This window comes from Kogia breviceps, chromosome 2 (assembly GCF_026419965.1).
Source record: "Kogia breviceps isolate mKogBre1 chromosome 2, mKogBre1 haplotype 1, whole genome shotgun sequence".
NCBI classification, from domain to species: Eukaryota; Metazoa; Chordata; class Mammalia; order Artiodactyla; family Physeteridae; genus Kogia; species Kogia breviceps.
Window position 1 is genome coordinate 46,489,089 of NC_081311.1, and position 18,500 is coordinate 46,507,588.

At 52.8% G+C, this 18,500-nt stretch overlaps 2 protein-coding genes across 19 annotated transcripts in view; one reads left to right on the forward strand and one right to left on the reverse strand.

The window, feature by feature from the left end:
* Positions 1-5,611, forward strand: part of ALOX5 (arachidonate 5-lipoxygenase) — a 44,142-nt gene extending 38,531 nt beyond the window's left edge. Inside the window, exons 9-14 of one of the 4 annotated variants that reach the window (XM_059055119.2) lie at positions 497-583; positions 2,171-2,349; positions 2,672-2,793; positions 3,133-3,233; positions 3,573-3,743; positions 4,902-5,611. In XM_059055119.2, the coding sequence (XP_058911102.1) occupies positions 497-583; positions 2,171-2,349; positions 2,672-2,793; positions 3,133-3,233; positions 3,573-3,743; positions 4,902-5,081 (840 nt within the window). In that variant the 3' untranslated portion in view covers positions 5,082-5,611. The remainder of the gene's footprint in view (positions 1-496; positions 584-2,170; positions 2,350-2,671; positions 2,794-3,132; positions 3,234-3,572; positions 3,744-4,901) is intronic. The other 3 variants (XM_067027458.1, XM_067027460.1, XM_067027461.1) reach the window with 3 other exon arrangements.
* An 8,392-nt stretch (positions 5,612-14,003) lies between these two features.
* MARCHF8 (membrane associated ring-CH-type finger 8) overlaps positions 14,004-18,500 on the reverse strand; it is a 109,526-nt gene continuing 105,029 nt past the window's right edge. For all 15 annotated transcript variants that reach the window (XM_067025154.1, XM_067025156.1, XM_067025155.1 and 12 more), the window contains 3 exons: positions 17,376-17,556; positions 15,068-15,215; positions 14,004-14,432 (listed from right to left, as the gene is read on the reverse strand). In XM_067025154.1, the coding sequence (XP_066881255.1) occupies positions 14,128-14,432; positions 15,068-15,215; positions 17,376-17,556 (634 nt within the window). In that variant the 3' untranslated portion in view covers positions 14,004-14,127. The remainder of the gene's footprint in view (positions 14,433-15,067; positions 15,216-17,375; positions 17,557-18,500) is intronic.

The window sequence follows — 18,500 nt, forward strand, 5'->3', positions numbered from 1 at the left end:
GGGCAGATTTTGAAGAGGCAAATGAGTTCAGTGTGACCCTGTCTGATCCCAGGTGGCAGCCCCCACTGTCACTGTCCTTCTCTGTTCCCAAATCCTACCGGCACTGACTGCTGGGCTGACTGCAGGCTCAGGTTACCTCTATGTGCCTCCTTTTCTCCATCTGTAGAACAGTTCAGATAGTATGCCTGCCTCCTAGGATCACTGTCAGGGTTAAAATAGTTGACAGATTCGGAGAGCTTCAGATAGTGCCTAGCACAGTTATGCTCCATGTAAGTGTTGGCTGTTATCATTTTTATCACGACCATTATGCATTAGAGCGGCACCCATCCCCCAGGCCGCTGGCAGCTGCTCCACAGTGAAGGTCAGCATGTCAGCTTCACTCCCTCCCTGAGGCCTGTAGCATCGCCCCTCCACGGAGGACCCCCGAGGAGGCACAGACCTGGTCAGGAGCCCCACACCGGCCTTCTCTGAGGTCTCCTCCTGCCCCTCCACCCAGCTCCTGGTGGCACACGTGCGGTTCACCATCGCCATCAACACCAAGGCCCGGGAGCAGCTCATCTGCGAGTACGGCCTCTTTGACAAGGTGGGTGCCTCCTGCCCGCCTTGGTTCCCAGAAGAGCTCCGGCCGGGCAGCCACCTACTTCTCAGAACCTCGGTGGCCTCCACTCCGACCTGAGGTCCAGATTTCCTCTCGGAAGACCAGCACCCCTGGGCAGCACCGGGCTGGAGGTTCTCCGATTGAAGCCTCCCAGGTTCCCTGGCCCACGTCCGCCCCTCCCACCCAGCCACTTCCAAGCACCACCCGCTCTTCCTCCTCGCCGCGGTCTTCCTGTCACCTCCTCCCTCCCCTCTCCATCCTCATGCCTCCCGGCACCTGCTCCCCACCTCGCAGGCCGTCGGTGCTCCCAGCCTTCGCGCCCTGTCAGTGGGGGCTCAGTTCCCCCTGACCCATCACATCCTCTCAGGCAGCACCCCACCCCTGTTTCGACCCCCCAGGAGGCTTACTGAGCCTGGACCCTCTTGGCAGCCCTGCCTCCAACTTTCCTCCTTTCTCATTTCCCATTAGTGAGCGGGCCAGACGATCACTAGGGTTGAATCACCATTTGGGTGGAAAATGACAAAACCCATCTCAGACCAGCTGCAGCTGTAAAGGAACTGTATCATCTCACACACCTGGACATATTCGGGTTTGGGAGCCACAGCTCTTAGCTCCGTGTTTCGCTGGGCAACACTGGCCTGTGGCCTCCACCTCAGCACCAGGTGCTGGGCCCAGAGCCCCCAAGCAACCCCTACCCACCAGGATGCCTCATAGGCAGGGACCAGGGACTCGAATAATGTCCCCAGGGTACAAGCCACTGGCTGGAACTCTTCCACTCTCTAAACTGTGTGGGCCTCACTCTCTCAGATGGGGTTCTCAGACAGCCTTCCCCCTGTGGGAGAGGGAACAGGACCTCATCACAGTGAGCTCCAAGCTCATGTTCCCACACAGTGACATCATCTTCCATCCAAATAGAAAGTACCGGGGAGCAACTCTATTGGTCCTGCTTGGGTCAAACGCCTACAGTGGACCAGTGTCTGGCCCCCAGCACCCAAGCCCTCCTTTGAAGATTCTGTGCCCTGAGCACTCAGCCACCGTGTATGTGTACCTGCATCTCAGCAGCTGGGGCGTCTATCCAGCCCTCACCTTGACACACAAGATGCTCTCAACAGAGTTGTGAGGGTCCTGGGGGCTGGTATCTGCCCCCATCTTGTGCCCAAAGATCAGGTCCCTGAGAGCAGGGCTTGGGCTCTGGGCAGCCCGTGCTCAGAACGAGGGCAGGCCTGGCCCGAGGGCTGCTCCAGCCCGGGCTCCACCCTGCCAGCTATCCCTGCTGCCCTGCTTGGGATGGTAGCTCACCCCTCCCTCCTGTAGCTGGCCCCAGTCTCTGCACTTCAGCCCCTCACATCTTGATCGGGCAGAGGCTTCTCCCCGTAACCTCTCACTGGGCTGCCCTTGGCATTCTCCGAGTCAGACGTCCCTCCCACCCACCTCATGGGACTCAGGTTAGCCCTCGGCAGGCCTGGTCATCGCCCTGCCCTCTCACGGTTTCTCATACTGAGCTTTGGGGCTGGAAGGCTGGAGAGGGGGAACCAGCCTCGGCTCACAGCGCTCTCTCCCCTCCTGCTCAAGGCCAACGCCACAGGGGGCGGTGGCCACGTGCAGATGGTGCAGAAGTCCATGCAGGACCTGACCTACAGCTCCCTGTGCTTCCCTGAGGCCATCAAGGCCCGGGGCATGGACAACACAGAAGACATTCCCTACTACTTCTACCGGGACGACGGGCTTCTGGTGTGGGAGGCCATCAGGGCGTGAGTGCTGTGGCTGTGGGACCTGCTCTGGGCAGCAGGGGCGGAAGGCCTGCAGGAGCAGTGGGCGTGGGCACTGATGGAGCCAGCCAGGGGGCTGGGCAGCTGGCAAAGTTGGCCAGGGCCTGGCTCCATCGTCCAGGCAGGGATGGGGGAACGAGGGTATGCCGGGGCGGGGCAGGGGTGGGAGAGCATGTGACGTGAGTCTAGACATTAAAGAGTGACAGCGTCACCGATGGGGGCTGTGCCCTGGGGCCCAGGGATACAGCTCTGCAGGCCCTGGCTGGATCACCCACTCCTAGCTGGGCCTCTCCTCCTGGGCCAGGTTCACAGCCGAGGTGGTGGACATCTACTACGAGAGCGACCAGGTGGTGGAGGAGGACCAGGAGCTGCAGGACTTCGTGAAGGACATTTACATGTACGGCATGCGGGGCAGGAAGGCCTCAGGTAGGGACATCCCCCTGCCCCGCCCCCAGCCCTCTCTTCTGCTCTTCCCTGACTTTCTTTGGGCAGTGCTGGCTTGTGGCCTCCACCTTAGCACCTGGCACTGGGGCCAGAGCCCCTAGGGGACCCCTATCCGCCAGTATGCCTCAGGGGGACATCTCAGGGCCTTTCTGTGTCTCCTGAGAGCCCAGGTCGGAAACAACAAGAGCACTGGGCCAAGCCCGGGCCCTCCAGCACTGACGTGTGGGAACCCGGGAAGCAGTGTGGGTGGAGGCGTGTGTCTGCCAGTCGGGGGTCCCTCCCCAGGGTTGGGGTCTCAGCCAGCCCGTGGCTCTGCCTTAGGCTTCCCCGAGTCCATCCAGACCAAGGAGAAGCTGTCCGAGTACCTGACTGTGGTAATCTTCACGGCCTCAGCCCAGCACGCGGCAGTGAACTTCGGCCAGGTGGGCAAGGGCGGGGCGAGCCATCTGGGCGGGAGGTGGCCAAGGCCACCTTGACTGCTTCTGAGGGCCCCTGGGTGGACCGCCCCACTTCCTCGTCTTCCAGACAGACGGGCTGGACGAAGCCCAGGCGGCCCTGGGGCCAGGAATCCGGTGTTCCTGGTGCGGTTTGGTTCAGTGCTAAGCACTGGGCGCCGGCCCGAGGGAGGGGCCTGCCCTGGCCTTGCTGGAGCGGGAGGAGGGGACTCGGGAGGAGGGGACTCGGGAGGAGGTGCAGGAGACGAAGGTGGGCGGAGGCTGTACCACAGAGGTGCCCACGCGAGTCAGTGGCCGTCCCCGCAGTACGACTGGTGCTCCTGGATCCCCAATGCCCCCCCAACCATGCGAGCCCCACCGCCGACAGTCAAGGGTGTGGTCACCATCGAGCAGATTGTGGACATGCTGCCCGACCGTGGCCGCTCCTGCTGGCATCTGGGTGCAGTGTGGGCGCTGAGCCAGTTCCAGGACAATGAGGTGAGACCGGAGGCCTTCTCGCCCCTTCCGGGAGTCAAAAGGTTTAACCCACTCCTCAACCCCAGGGTTTTGTGATTTAGGGCTCAGGCTGGACCCCTGCTGGCCAGGAATCCTGACATGCAAGGCTGGAGGGGCCCACGAAGCCCTCAGGCCCAAGCCTGGCTGGAGCTCAGGGTGGGCGGGGCAGGAGAGCAGGGGGACACTGGAACGCTCCCCACAAGGGCACCCCCCACCCCTGCCATTGACAAAGCTCCGTCATTTGGGTTTCTCCCCAGCACCCCAGCGGTGGGGCTGAGAGTTTCCTGGGTATCTTCTGAGACATTCCCACGCCCATACAATTTACTGAAGCTAATCCCAAAGCCCGCTCTCGGTAGACACACCCCCATGGTGTCAGCGCATGGCTGCTCAGAATGACAGGCCAGCTGAAACAGCCCCAGACCCGCAGGCATTCGTTGGCATCTGAGTTGCCTTGGGACCTTTGCTAATGTTGTGGTCCCTCACTAACATCTGCACGTATGGGTCTTGGCACGTGTGTCCGTAGAACCAGTACGTTCCTTGTAGAGGAGTTTCTTGGTCAAAGAATGTTGAGACTGAATTGCCCTCCACAAACTAAATCTAAAACCCCATCAATAGCACGGGATATTTCTCCTACCTTTACTAGCCCTGGCTATGAAACTTTACAATTTTAACAATCCCATAGTTTGTTTCTAAAAGATATGCCTAGTTTTAACTTGCAAGCATCTGTGTGGGTGTGCAAATGGGCATACCACCCCCAACAGAGCCTGGCTGTGGCCGTCCTGGGCTGGAGAGAAGGCCTGCGCTGGCCCCTGTGGTCCTGCTGCCCTGAGTTCAGGTGGGAAGGCAGGAGTGCTGCTTGGGACCAGGCCACATGCCCACCACAGCCAGGACTACCCCCCGCCTCCACGTCCGCCTGCACCTTTACACGTCCTATAGCCACCCTGTGGCAGGGCACTGATCTGTAAGGTCCCAGCCCAGAGGCATTCTCAGGGCGCTCTCAGTAGGTGTCAGGAGGTGGAGATGGGGGGATGAGCACACGCCTTGCCTCCCAAAGGATGGTCTCTGGGGGTGGGACAAGGCTTGTCAGTTTACATCGCCTCATCGCAGATTAACGTGTCTCTGTCGTGTCTGGGTCCTCAGCTGTTCCTAGGCATGTACCCGGAGGAGCATTTTATCGAGACGCCTGTAAAGGAGGCCATGGCCCGATTCCGTAAGAACCTTGACACCATTGTCAGCGTGATCGCCGAGCGCAATAAGAACAAGAAGCTGCCGTATTACTACTTGTCCCCAGACCGGATCCCCAACAGCGTGGCCATCTGAGGGGCCGCCTGAGCCTGTCTCACTCCAGGACAGCCAGCTGCTCAAGGCTGGGCTCGGCACCCAGACTCCAGCCTGCCCAGGAGGGCAGGCTCCCAGGGCGGCTGCAGGGCGTGCCTGCCCTGCAGTGGGATTCCTGGGAATTTGCCCGCAGGCCCCAGGCTCCTGGCTTCAAACCAAAGGCTCCCCAGGTTAGACCATGATATAGCTAAGCTTCGGTGCATTTCCCTGTTTGTTCCTCAGTCTCTAGTGAATCCCATACTTTGATCCAAGTGTGTAAACACTGCAGGGACCTTTCCTACACAGAGCAGGACTGTGTAGCTTCCTGCCCACCACCCAGCTCAGCGCTTCTGCAGCAGGAAAGCCCCACAGAGCAGCATAACGGATGGTTGTTTGCTCTTGTTGGGGACACGGGATGATTTTTTTCTGTTCTATTTATGCTTAGTTCAATTTCTTGCATACAGTAGGTACCCAAATAAATTCTTATTGAATGCATTAAGAATTGGTTTTCATAAAAATAAAGGCGTTCATTTAAAACAGGTCTCCTTCCACATGCTACGTTCCAATCACCCCAAACAGCTCAACGCCCTCCCCAACCCCAAAAAGCCATAATCATTGTGATCCCTTCTAGGCAAAAGCCTCCCCACAACCCTCAGTCTGGAGAAAAGGTGCTTTTCTCTCTTCTTTGCCCAGAAACTCCTACTCTTCCTTCAGAACACATCCCAGATCTCATCCCCTCTGGGGAGACGCCCTAGTTGCCCAGACAGAGCTCATCTCTCCCCCAGGGCTTTGTTCAAACCTCTTCCGTCCTCCCACATGGTCTCACCCTTGAAACTAGAGCCCCTGGAGGACAGGGAACCCGCCGTATTTATTTCTGTGCCCTTATTGTGGCCTAGGGCTGGTGTAAGTCACCACCCTGCTGCTCCCGTATTTTCCTCCCAGCTGGGCACCTAACCTACAGATTCCAGTCATCATCTTGGGAGCTGGGGGCTGTTTTCTCCTATGGCAGAGAAAGCAACATGACTTTTTAAAAAATGCATTTTCTGGGCTTCCCTGGTGGTGCAGTGGTTGAGAGTCCGCCTGCCGATGCAGGGGACACGGGTTCGTGCCCCGGTCCGGGAAGATCCCACGTGCCGCGGAGCGGCTGGGCCCGTGAGCCATGGCTGCTGAGCCTGCACGTCTGGAGCCTGTGCTCCGCAACGGGAGAGGCCACAACAATGAGAGGCCCGCGTACCGCAAAAAACAAACAAAAAAATGCATTTTCTTTCCTCAGGCCCAAGAAGCAGAGCCAGCCCTGAGCTTGGGGCTGACAATCCACTGTCTCCTCCTACACACATGCCCAGCCCCAGCCCCCAGCCCTTGACTTCAGAATTGGGTCCACAGGGTTTCTGGAAAGTGTACACCTGATGTGCTAGGCCAGCCACTCCTGGCCATCTGGTCAGCTCTATTTTAGCCCAGGGGTCATCCTCCCCCCACCAGCCTGACACCCCAAGTAGTGAGGAGCAGTGAGCATGTCCTTAGGGTCCCTGGGCCCGAAGTACTCTCTTACCCCCATGTGCACTGGCACAGCTTGGGGGAAGGAGCATTGGGTGGACTTTTTTTTTTTTTTTTAGTTTATTGAAGTAGAGTTGATTTACAACGTTCTGTGAATTTCTGTTGTATAGCAAAATGATTCAGTTATACATATATATATATATATACACACACAAATTCTTTTTCATACATATTCTTTTCCATTATGGTTTATTATAGGATATTGCGTATAGCTCCCTGTGCTGTACGGCAGGACCTTGCTGTTTATCCATTCCATATATAATGGTTTGCATCTGCTAATCCCAAACTCACAATCCATCCCTCCCCTGCCCCCCACCCTTGGCAACCACAAGTCCATTCTCTACGTCTCTGAGTCTGTTTCTGTTTCATAGATAAATTCGTGTCATTTTTTAGATTCCACATAAAAGTGGTATCATATGGTATTTGTCTTTCTCTTTCTGACTTACTTCACTTAGTGTGATAATTTCTAAGTCCACCCATGTTGCTGCAAATGGCAAGATTTCATTCTTTTTTATGGCTGAGTAATATTGCATTATACACACACACACACACACACACACACCACATCTATGCTGTGAACATAGGGATGCATGTATGTATCTTTTCACATTAGAGGGTTTTTTTTGTTGTTGTTGTTTATTTTTGGCTGCATTGGGTCTTCGTTGCTGCGCATGGGCTTTCTCTAGTTGCAGCGAGCAGGGGCTATTCTTTGTTGCGGTGCGCGGGCTTCTCATTGCGGTGGCTTCTCTTGTTGCAGAGCATGGGCTCTAGGCGCACAGGCTTCAGCAGTTGTGGCTCGTGGACTCTAGAGTGCAGGCTCAGTAGTTGTGGCACACAGGCTTAGTTGCTCCGTGGCATGTAAGATCTTCCTGGACCAGGGCTCAAACCTGTATCTCCTGCATTGGCAGGCAGATTCTTATCCACTGCACCACCAGGGAAGCCCCACATTATAATTTTGTCTGGGTATATGCCCAGGAGTGGGATTGCTAGATCATATGGCAACTCTGTTTTTAGTTTTTTGAGGAAATTCCATACTGTTTTCCATAGTGGCTGCACCAATTTACATTCCTGGGTGGGCCCTTCCAAAAGGGAAATGTGGGGACTCATCAGCACTGCCTTGACTTCTAAAGCTCCCCTTGAAGGGGCTTGGCGGGGAGTGTCAGCCCCAGTCCACAGATTAGGAAACTGAAGCTCAGCAAAAAGCAGGAACCCTTGAGAGGCTGCCAGCTGGAGGGGAGCTGGGCCTTCCAGGGCCTTCCACATCATCTGCTGTGATGCCTCTGGGTGATCTCGCCAGAGTACCTTTCATCGCCAACATTTTAAGAATTTACAAGTGCTTCTGAAGCAGTGAAGCCTTTGCCAGCAGGCCTCTGGGGGGCAGTACTCCAACAGGCAGAAGTCACTCAGGTAGCTGCTAATTCAACCCAGCGGGCAGCCCTGCTCCCAGGACCTCCATGTCCTCCCTCGCTTCCTCCATCATAAATGGTGGGATGAACCCAGAGAGCCCAACTCTGTCTCTTGGGCCTGGGCCTCCACAGGGTGGAATCAGATGGGGTCAGGGAATTGGAAATTGGCTGCATTTCTTCCCAGACACCCCAGAAACTGGCTGAGATCTGGAGGGTGGGGTGGGAGGAGAGCCCTGAGTCAGAGGGGTCTCCGTGACTCAAACCAATGCCCTCCCTGGGGCTCAGTTTCCCCGCTATACATGGGGGTCAGACTGGAGTACCTGTTCTTAGTGTTGGGTGAGGGACGTTCCTGTGGAGGGGAAGCACAGACCACTTTGAAAATCAGATAAAAGCTACGGGCATTCCCCCAGGAGTGTGACACAGGCACTTATACCATCCTCAGGGAACCACACACCTCCTGTGGCTGAGGAAAGAGCCCTGGGACCAGGGTTCCCAGGTGACTGGATTTTATGGGACAGAAAAGTTCTGCAAGAAAAATCTGGAGGGACATTTGTGTTACCAAATTTTTGTTGGTATGAACCAACCAATCCACAAAAAGCACCCCTGCCAAGTGCTACCAGCTACTCTCATCACTGCTTCATGAATAGGGCATTTTAACAACAGAAAAAGCAGGAGAATAAGGATAACAGACTACTCTTTCTCGCAACAACCTGCATTGCCTTTTCCCATCTTCCCCTGGTCCCCCTGCAGACTGTGCCACAGCGGTGCCCGGAAGCACGGCCGTGCCAGCTCCCCTCTGCTGAGTGCCTGGCACTGTGTGTCTCCAGTGAAAGGGTGGGAGCTGGACAAGGAGACCAAAGTGGAGACCACCTTGGCTCCCTGGACCTCCAGACGCCTACCTAATGCAGAGGGGACGCTGAGATCATGCCCGCAGAGCCTGGACTCCGCTCCTCTCACTTCAGCTCCGAGGGAGGCAGCCTGGCGAGGCAGGGCCGAGGGGCTGGGCCTGCCAGCCCAGAGGAACTCTCAGCTCAGGAGAGCAGGCTCATCCCTCTCCCTCTTTCCCCCGTGAATTACCTTCTCAGCTCTTTCCTGACCCGGCAACAGGCAACACAGACGTGCAGCGGGACTCCTGGTCACCGTTGCACTTCTGAGGCTGGGAGAAAAGACAGGCCCGAGAGAGCGTCGTCTACATCTCTCACACCACGTGGGCTGTGCAGCAACAACTCTAGGGGGCGCTGATCACACGGGCCAAGGGTTGGCAAACTTTTTCTGTAAAGGGGCATGTAAATATTGTAGGCTTTGCAGGCCATAAGATCTGCCATTGTAGCAGGAAATAAGCTGAACAGAGTGTCAATGAAGGGGCAAGGCTGTACGTCTACAAGTACATTTACGAAACACGAGGCTGGTCTGCGAGCAGTGGTGGGCCACCCTCGACCTAGAGGATTCAAACTGCCCCTAGCAGTGTGCCATCAGCGGCCCCAAACCGTCATTTTGTGGCTGGTGTCAAAGGGTAGAGAGGCCTGGGGATGGCATTGTGTCAAGCCCACCGGCAACAAGACCTTATTGGGCGTCTCTACAGCCAAACGCAAATTCATCGGGTCCCCAAAGCGTAGAGGCTCCTCATGGACAGTCCCCACTTCGCATTCTTACAGAAGGTTCCTCTTTCAGCTCCATGCTCCTCGCCACTCCCTCCAACTGACGCTTGAGCTCAAGGGAGCTCTGGGGGGAGGGCTGGGGCACACGCTAGCCTCCGTCCCTCCCGCAAGCCCACACCTGAGCAGATGCAGCTGCTCTGAGGCCACCTCTTCCTCTAGGAGCCTCAACAGCTCCACTCAGTTCTGGGGACTTCTTCTCCCAACTCAGGCAAGGAGGACTCTTGGCAAAGCACCCTCCTGCTTATTAGCTCCCCAGTCTCCCTGCACTCGTGGGCAGACTCTCCCGGCTTGACAGTATGCTGGGGCGACCTTGGCCTCCCTCCTTTCACCTGGTGTACAAAGGTGAAGCCAGGTGCCCGCCCTCGGTGCTCCCAGACCCGGGAGTGGTTTGCAGTCCCGAGACTGGAGGATCAACGGCACTGTCATTACTCAGGGAAGCCCCGCCAGGAGCCAGCAGATGCAGCCAGGCTAAGCTATTGCCAGCAACCCTGTCCGCCCTGACCTGTTCCCTCACTCAGCTGGGCTGTGCTTCAGTATATGTTTCAGCAGATAAGGCTAGTTAAGCAACGTACCGTTCCAATGGTCGTGCTGCCATACACACCCTGAACTTGAGTCTGGCTTCTTTCAAGTTGAGAGAACTTGAGTGTGGTGAGTCCAAGTTGTTTGAGCCTGGATGTCTGAGACAAGCACACCTGTGAGAACGACTAGCTTTCACTCCCACGCCCACACATCCTCCAGAACCCACTGCCAGTGACTGAGGGATCCTTCCTCCCTTACAGGGACAGACCAAATCTGCACGTGAGTCTGCATGATTTACTTTCCTGATGTGCAAGCCAGAGGAACCCGGAAAGGGGACCAGACCACTGGAGTGCTTGCCAGTGTTCCCAGCCTCCTTGCAGGAAAACACTTTCATGGCAAAACTCCTTTTTAAAGAAAAGCTTTATTGCTGCAATTAGATACTCCCGTGTATAGTACAACCGCCCCCCCCCCCAATACAGAGAATTAATTCAAGCAGTAATGCTGAAGAACAGTGAACACACACAAAGGGATACAAAACTAGACATTTAGATAACTCAAAATTCTCTAAGAAAAAGTTCAAATGTGAAGTGCCTTTTAGAAACTACACCACACATGCCAGTGTAAATTTGGTCTTTATTAACAATCAACCTCCTACAAACACTGCATCTAAATAGGTGATGAGTTGCACAATTACTTCCAAAACAAAGACAAATGCTTTTACCTCCCTATGTTTCAGTCTTTCCTTGGACTAGAGATGGAAGCTGCATATTTCAAAATCAGATCCAAGAGGGAAAATATCTCAAATGTGTATTTGCATTAGGCCAAATCCACACCGTCGTGGATCTTTACACCCTGCCATGCCCAGTCCTCCCCCAGCTCTGCAGCCGACCACCAGGCAGCAGGGGCAGCTCGAACCCGTGCAGGCCTTAGGTGAGGCTCTTGAACGGGCCCAACTGCCTGGGGTCTGTATGTCTGTAGCCAGGAAGGGCACATCCGCAGGTTTTGAAACTGGACCCATAAGATTGAAAAGAGTGGATGGAAGCAAAAAAGGAAGTAACATTAGGGGCCTGTGGTAGGAAGAGGTCTTTCACAATTTTCAGGAAAATCTTAAAATAAACCCAAACACAAAAGCCCTTCAGATGAACTATAATTTGAGGGGAAGTAGAGGCCAAATCAGAGATGGCTGGCTGGCGACACCCCTGAGGCTGCTTCCCTCTCCCCCTCCCCTGGCTTACAAATATCAGCCCCCCTGGCCCTGAGACCTGCAAGCTCATTCCACGTTTCTATATAGTTCAGCCAAGTGTCATCTTTTCACTAAAGTCAGGTGCAAAATGATGAGGAAATGGGGAATAATTAAGCTCCCAAAAGAACCTAGAGAGCAAGCTGACACAAGACTAAAGGAATGCCTGGCACATCCACGGCTCCCACTAGGTGGCAGCACAGCCCAACCTTGGTAGGGCTTCGCACTCACCGTTAGTCCCTTCGGGGAAGAGATTAGCCCTGGGACTCAGTAGGGGGGCAGAGGTGCTCAACAGAACCTGCGAGGAAAGAGAAAGGCAACGGGGTAGCTGTGTGCCACCCCAGGAGAGAAAAGGACGACACGGGGCTGACTGTCCACAGGCAGAGGATTTTAGGAACTTGGCTGGAGGTGACGAGATGGTGTTTAGGCCCTTCCTAAAAAGAAGTGACAGGGCTTCCTGTGAGGGTCTAGTTGGGCATGGGAGCAACACAACAGTCATGGTTATAAAGGCATCTCTGCCACAGAGGGTGCCAGGCATACTGGGTGGGCTGCCCTGGGGCTATCTCCACCTAAGCACACTCTCCTCTCTACAGAAAGTCTCAGTGCTTTTCAAGTCCAGCATAAGGGGTTCCACCAGGGGGAAAGGGAAAGATCCCCACTTAAAAATCTATCCCAGTCTTCCCTTGACCACTCATCCGCCGTTGGAGGGACAAGGGGCCTTGCCCAGGCAGCTCCTAAGGGGCAGAGGCAGGGCTGACCTGGGATTCTCCTGAGTGGACAGTCTGTAGCTGCTTGGTGTCCCTAGGCTGACAAGGGGTGTAGGTAATTGCACTTTGGGGCACAGTGAGCACAGGCACGGGCTGGATGTGCCCTGGGAGACAGAGAGGGCCCGCTGACCTATTTCCAGGGATGGGCTACAACTGGACAGCAGCTGCCAGACCAGAGAAGCTGTGGCAGGGCAAAGCCCTCCTCCAGAGCTTACAGATCCTTCAGCCTCCTCTTGGCTCTCAAAACAAACCGTGGGGCTTCTACTCTGAAATGGAAAGGAATCATCTTCTGTTTGCTTCCTCCTCTTAAAAGCTGGATGAAGCAACTAAGGCTCAGAGGATGGAGGGCAGGACCCCCAGGCATCTCACCCCAGATGCTCATCTGCAGAGCTTCCTGGAGAGTAAGTATCCGGGCATACCTAACTTACACTGCAGACCCCACTGGCCTATTTTCCTGGAGTTGACTCTCATTTGCCTGGTGATGAAACTGGTCTTCAGAAACAGAATTTTAAGCAGACCTTTTTAAAAGGACAAAGGCCATTTGATGGTAATAATTTTGGTTTTGTTTTATGAAAAATGGTACAGGAGATAATCCCTGATGACAGAATGGACTGATAACAGGGCCAGGGGCCCCTAAAGGATCCTCTCTGTTCAGTCCAGTTAAGGCGACAAATGGGCAGGGGAGTGGCTGGGAGCAGGGACACAGTGGACCAGGGCAGTTTGCTGCTCACTCCTGGCCCGCACCCCAGAGCCAGCCCGTCTGCCTCTCTGCCCTGGGCAGTGATCCACAGAATGTGCCAGGAGCAGGGGCGGGCTGAGTGACAGGCACCCAGGAGCACCTGCAGTGTGCACGCCCCAGACCAGGGCGATGCAATGCCTACTCCATCAATGTGAAGCCAGCACAAACTGGAGAGGTTTGTCTTTAAAGGAATAGTTTTTAAATATTCAGTTTTGTTCTAATTACTCACTTCTTTTCATTTAGATCTCATGAACCCTTCTTCCGGGCTGACCAAAAAAAAAGAAACATTCAGGGCAGCCCTATGACATGAAGACTTGTCATAAAACAGGCTCAAAACCACAGGAATTACACTCAAATTGTCATTTAGCATCCATTAATTCCCATAAGGTGTTATGAAAAAGCCTCAGACCTGTTTGTCCTGCTTTAGAGTCACAAGTCCCTTTTATGGACACAGAGTAGATGTCATGTTTCTTAGCTAAGGCAGAAAGGGTTTTAGATCTATTATAATGTGAAAGAGATAATCAGGGTCATGAAGGGAAGGTTTGTAAATGAGACGTCCTTTTAAATGTCAATCCCACGGGACACACATATTACAAAATACAGATTCTCTTTTTGTAAAGTGCTTTTGCTTTGCTTAGTGAATCACTCACCACCACGCACAGAGCACCACAGCCTGTCTGCTCGGGAACTGTCAGTGGAGGCCTCCCCACGCTCTGCTTTGTGAGGGGGAAGCCTCTCCTCATGGCTAGATGTTCCCAACACTCCACTCCAGAGGGTTGGTGCGAGGACCTGCCAATTGGAAGAGGCGCATCAGGGCCCAGGCGCTACCAGTTCCTGCTCTAACCTCAGGTTTGGCATCTTATTCTCTCATTCTGCTCAAGACTACAGGCCAGAACCCAGCCAGAACCCCATCACGGTGTTACAAGCTCTTCCAACTTCCCTTCCTGTAGACACGCTGGCGGAAGCAGAACCCAGCCGTGCACAGCTGACGTGAGGGTTTTCCAGGAGAGTCACTAAGGAGGGTTTAGAAAAAGAGAAGCCATTAAAAATAGTCACCTGCCCGGTCTATGCTATTAAAGGACATAAGAAAATGTACACAATTGGCAGTAAACAATTTCCTTCAGCTGTTCGCAGATGTCCAGGAGAGCTACACACCCTCCACATCATCAGATGTGAACGATCTCTGCTCCAGTGTCTTCAGGTTCTGTGCAACTAGAAGAGTTCGTGTCGGAATGACAGATTCCACGTCCATCTTTATTTTCAAAGTTGGGCTCTGTTAGTGCAGATTTTTCAAAAATATTCTTTTTGCTTGTTTCTGGACAGTTTTGGACATAGATTACTCTGTTATAAGCCTTGAGTCTCTTCCATAATTGTACATACACTTTGCACTGAACGTACATAAAAAGAAGTCCACCAGTAAAGCCGATGGCCACAACCACCAATTTAGTCCAAAAGGGCCACTCTAGGATTCCTGGAAGGGAAAAAACCCGGTTAGCCTATCAGCCAACCTTATTTAAGATGTGAAGTAAATAAAACACAATTTCTGAACTTCCCATAACCATGGACTCTTAACTCATCGAATCCTGCTTCGCTGGAGGAGTGGAAGAGCATGTCCATCCCTTTTATCCTGCTCTTCCAGGGGGCATTCATGGAGATTCTCTCTCTCCACGATTTGATCTCTCCCGACCGGGTTGTTTTGTTTTGTTTTGTTTGCGGTACGCGGGCCTCTCACTGTTGTGGCCTCTCCCGTTGCGGAGCACAGGCTCCAGACGCGCAGGCTCAGCGGCCATGGCTCACGGGCCCAGCAGCTCCGTGGCATGTGGGATCTTCCCGGACCGGGGCACGAACCCGCGTCCCCTGCATCGGCAGGCGGACTCTCAACCACTGCGCCACCAGGGAAGCCCTCCTGACTGGGTTTTAAAAACTACCACCACAGCAAAAGAAACATCCAAAAAGGATGCGTGGTGCCTCATAATTGATGCCTCCTTCCAGAAGCCCAGACATTTGAGGTCTGACTTGAAAATCAACCTGGAATAACACCCCAGTCCTAAGACCCACTGTGCCATCCAGGATCTCCTGGGTGCACCTGTCGTTCTGAGCACATACCTGTTGCCTGCCCCTGCTTGATCTCCTCAGCAGTGCGGTCGATGAGCACATACAAGGACCAGACCACACAGGTGATGGCAATGATGTGGAACGTCACGGAGCACATGATCTTCCTGCGCTCGCTGGCTGTCATCTGCAGCTTCTCCCACTGGAAAGACAATGCACAGAGCGTGAGGCTCAGGCTCATGGGTGTAAAGCACTACAATGGGGTGAGAGCTTTGTTGATGGTTAAGACTGGCTTCCCTCCTCCCTCCCCCTTTCCCAAGCTAGATGAATTTCCCCAAACACTCAGAGTCGCTCCCTTTAAACCATGTGGCGTCAACCAGGTACCAGGCACTGGTTTTCTGTCCACATCCAACTTTCTAGGCAATGAAGAGAAGCTGGGATCAAGATGAGCTATGAACCACCACCAGCAATCCCCTGGCTGCTTATTCTGGCAAAGCAGGCGTTCAGTGGCTTTGATACAAGACTTTATGGTATTGGTCCTGATGAAAACAGCACATTGGCCCAAGACCCAGGTGGCACACTTTAGGTTTCTGTGACTTGCTGACTGGCATGAGTGAGGGGAAGAAGGGGGTTGATGACACCACAACATACTAGCAGATGGGTCACACTATGTCGTGAAGGTGATGGTGGAGGGCGCTCACTCTTTGGTCCTCTGCTACATTGGCAGCAACACTGTGAAATCGATGCTAAGAGTTCCTGGTACAAGCAGTCTGTGCCAGTCCCATCTCCTCTAGGAGCTCATTAATTTACTCCAAATAGCCAGATTTTCTTTTTCATTTACTGGTTTCCGAATCAGAAGAAAACACATAGAGGTAAAGAAAAAGAACAAGTATAAACACTGCATATCCTCTGCCAGCCCTACTCACAACCTTTCCAGGTGGTTCTATGCAGGATAAACTGAAAGTAGAGCCTTCATGGACTATCTATATTGGTCAAAGTGCCATAAGACTCACTTGAAGGATAAGCATAGAGTAGGTACGCCCCCAAAAATAAGGCTTTTATGGGACAAAACATTTTTTAAGTAGTTTGCACCTGCCTTCCCTAACATCCAGATTTCTTTCTGCTATGGTGTGACACAGTATCTCATCTGGCTTCCCTCCTAAAATGTCCCCCTGATTTTCGAAGATACATTCAGTTCAAGCCTTTCACACTCCCCTGAAATGCTCACCCTACATTTGCGGTGGATGCTTTTCTCCAGAGACAATCTGACCTCTCTAGAGTCCTTTCATTTCCCCTCTAAATCCTACTGATCTTTCAAGAACTGCTTCAACAACAATCATTCTATGATGCTACCACCACTCTGCTTCCCCAGAGCTCCGACCCACAATGAATACTTCCTTCTCTGAATATCTGATACGAGTGATCACCATAGAAGTTAGCACTGAATTGGCATGTTGGTGCTATTACCTGATTACGTAATTCCCCTTGCAATTTATGAGTTTTTTTTTTTTTTTTTTTTTTTTTTTTTTGCGGTATGCGGGCCTCTCACTATTGCGGCCTCTCCCGTTGGGGAGCGCAGGCTCAGTTGCCATGGCTCACGGGCCCAGCCGCTGCACGGCATGTGGGATCTTCCCGGACCGGGGCACGAACCCGTGTCCCCTGCATTGGCAGGCGGACTCTCAACCACTGCGCCACCAGGGAAGCCCTATGAGTTTTGAGATAAGAACAAACCTTTTATTCTTCCAAACAAAACTTCTCCATACTCTGGGCACACAGACACATTGAACCGCCAGTGTTTACACAGGAGGGGAGCACCGGATGTGGCTCCTTTCAGAGGAAGCAAGGACATGGGACCTGAAGAGAGCTGTGTTGCATGTAATGCCTGTGGTTCCTTTCTTTTCCCATCTGCCCCCACTTCCCATCTAGCAAACACTTGTCACAGGTATATAGAAATAAATTTACCATGTTATGCTGTTCTTTGTGCTGGGGAGAGATACTAATCTCCACTATATGGACCTAATTAGAGGCAAAGCATGAAGAGTTAATACATACAAAGTTTAATGTTGACTAAGACGTCACAAAACAGTCTGTGGTCAAGAGCCAAATGACTGATACAGACAAGCAGGCAGACTTAGCTTTAAGGAAAAAGAAAACATCATATGACTAAATGGACAGAAAGAGCTTCTTCCTGAGAGAAGGGACTTGGAAATCAGTACCAAAAACATGAATGTACACACCAGCCCCCACTTCTTAAAGGAGTGAACACAAGCCAACTGTGGCTCCACCCAGTCCCAGGTGCTAACTCTTCTGGGTGCTCATCTCAGTGAAGCTAAAGTACTTCCGAGGGTGGCCTCACACGTACTTTTCTCAGAGGCTTCAGCTTGGTCTCCATGATGAACTCGTACTTGCACAGCTCACAGCAGCGTGTGTCGGAACTCTTGATCCACTGCTGCAGGCAGGTCTGGTGCACAAAGTGGAGGCTCCCTGTGCAATGGCAGGGTGTGATCAGAGGGCTCTCGTCATCCCCTTCACAGTGACAGATCCTGCGGCAGAAGGAAAGCCAGTCATTAGAAGGAGGGCCACACAACAGGGAAGATGACGCTTCAGTGGAAGGTCAGTCCCCCCAAGGAACACGTTCAGAAACAAACATCACAAAATGACTATAAGCACGAAAACATACAAACACAAATGAAAACAATTACTACAAACTAAAAATTTCTAGCTTACCGCACCAACATGGAAAGTCTGGGTGGCTTTTGGCATCAGAGAGGAAAAAATGATATAAGAAATGACAAAGCAGTCATTTTGGGTAAGACTTAAGAACTTCACTAAAAAGACAAATTTAAGGAAACATCTTCCAGAACTTACATGACATTAAAATAATTAGAGGTAAAATTTCTGTGTAAAACAAAACCAGCACTCTACCTTTCAAAAATGCCAGTGGCTTGAAAAGATGATGAATTTTGCTTGCTAGCTATAATCACTGACCTCACCTTCATACACCACAACTACACATTTCTGTCCTCTCTCAGAGAGTAAACAGAGAAACCACAGTGCTTCTCCTGGACCTGAAAAACCATTATAAGATGCTGCAATTTCATTTCTTTTTTCAGGACCACTCATAGCAATAAGTGAGAAATTTAAATCATTCATTATTTCTAAGGGTGCATGCAACAGGATGTAGCTACTAACCTCAAGGAACTTAACAGACTTTTGAGAAACAGAAAGGTCTTTTCCAGCAGCTGGAGAGCAGGTAGGGACACCTGGCCTGAAAGGAACTGGGTTCTGGCCCAGGCCAGGCTCTTGGTTGTTTGTTTCTGTGAGAGGGGGTTCTGATCCAATTGTTAAAATAAATGATAAGAGCTGATCCTGAGGAGGGGACCACTGGGGAAAGGTTAGAATGGGGAAGGCCTAAGAGTAGCGGCAAAAGTGAATTCTGAAAGCTTCTGGAGGCCTGACAAGGATGCTGCACCCAGGAAGATAAAAG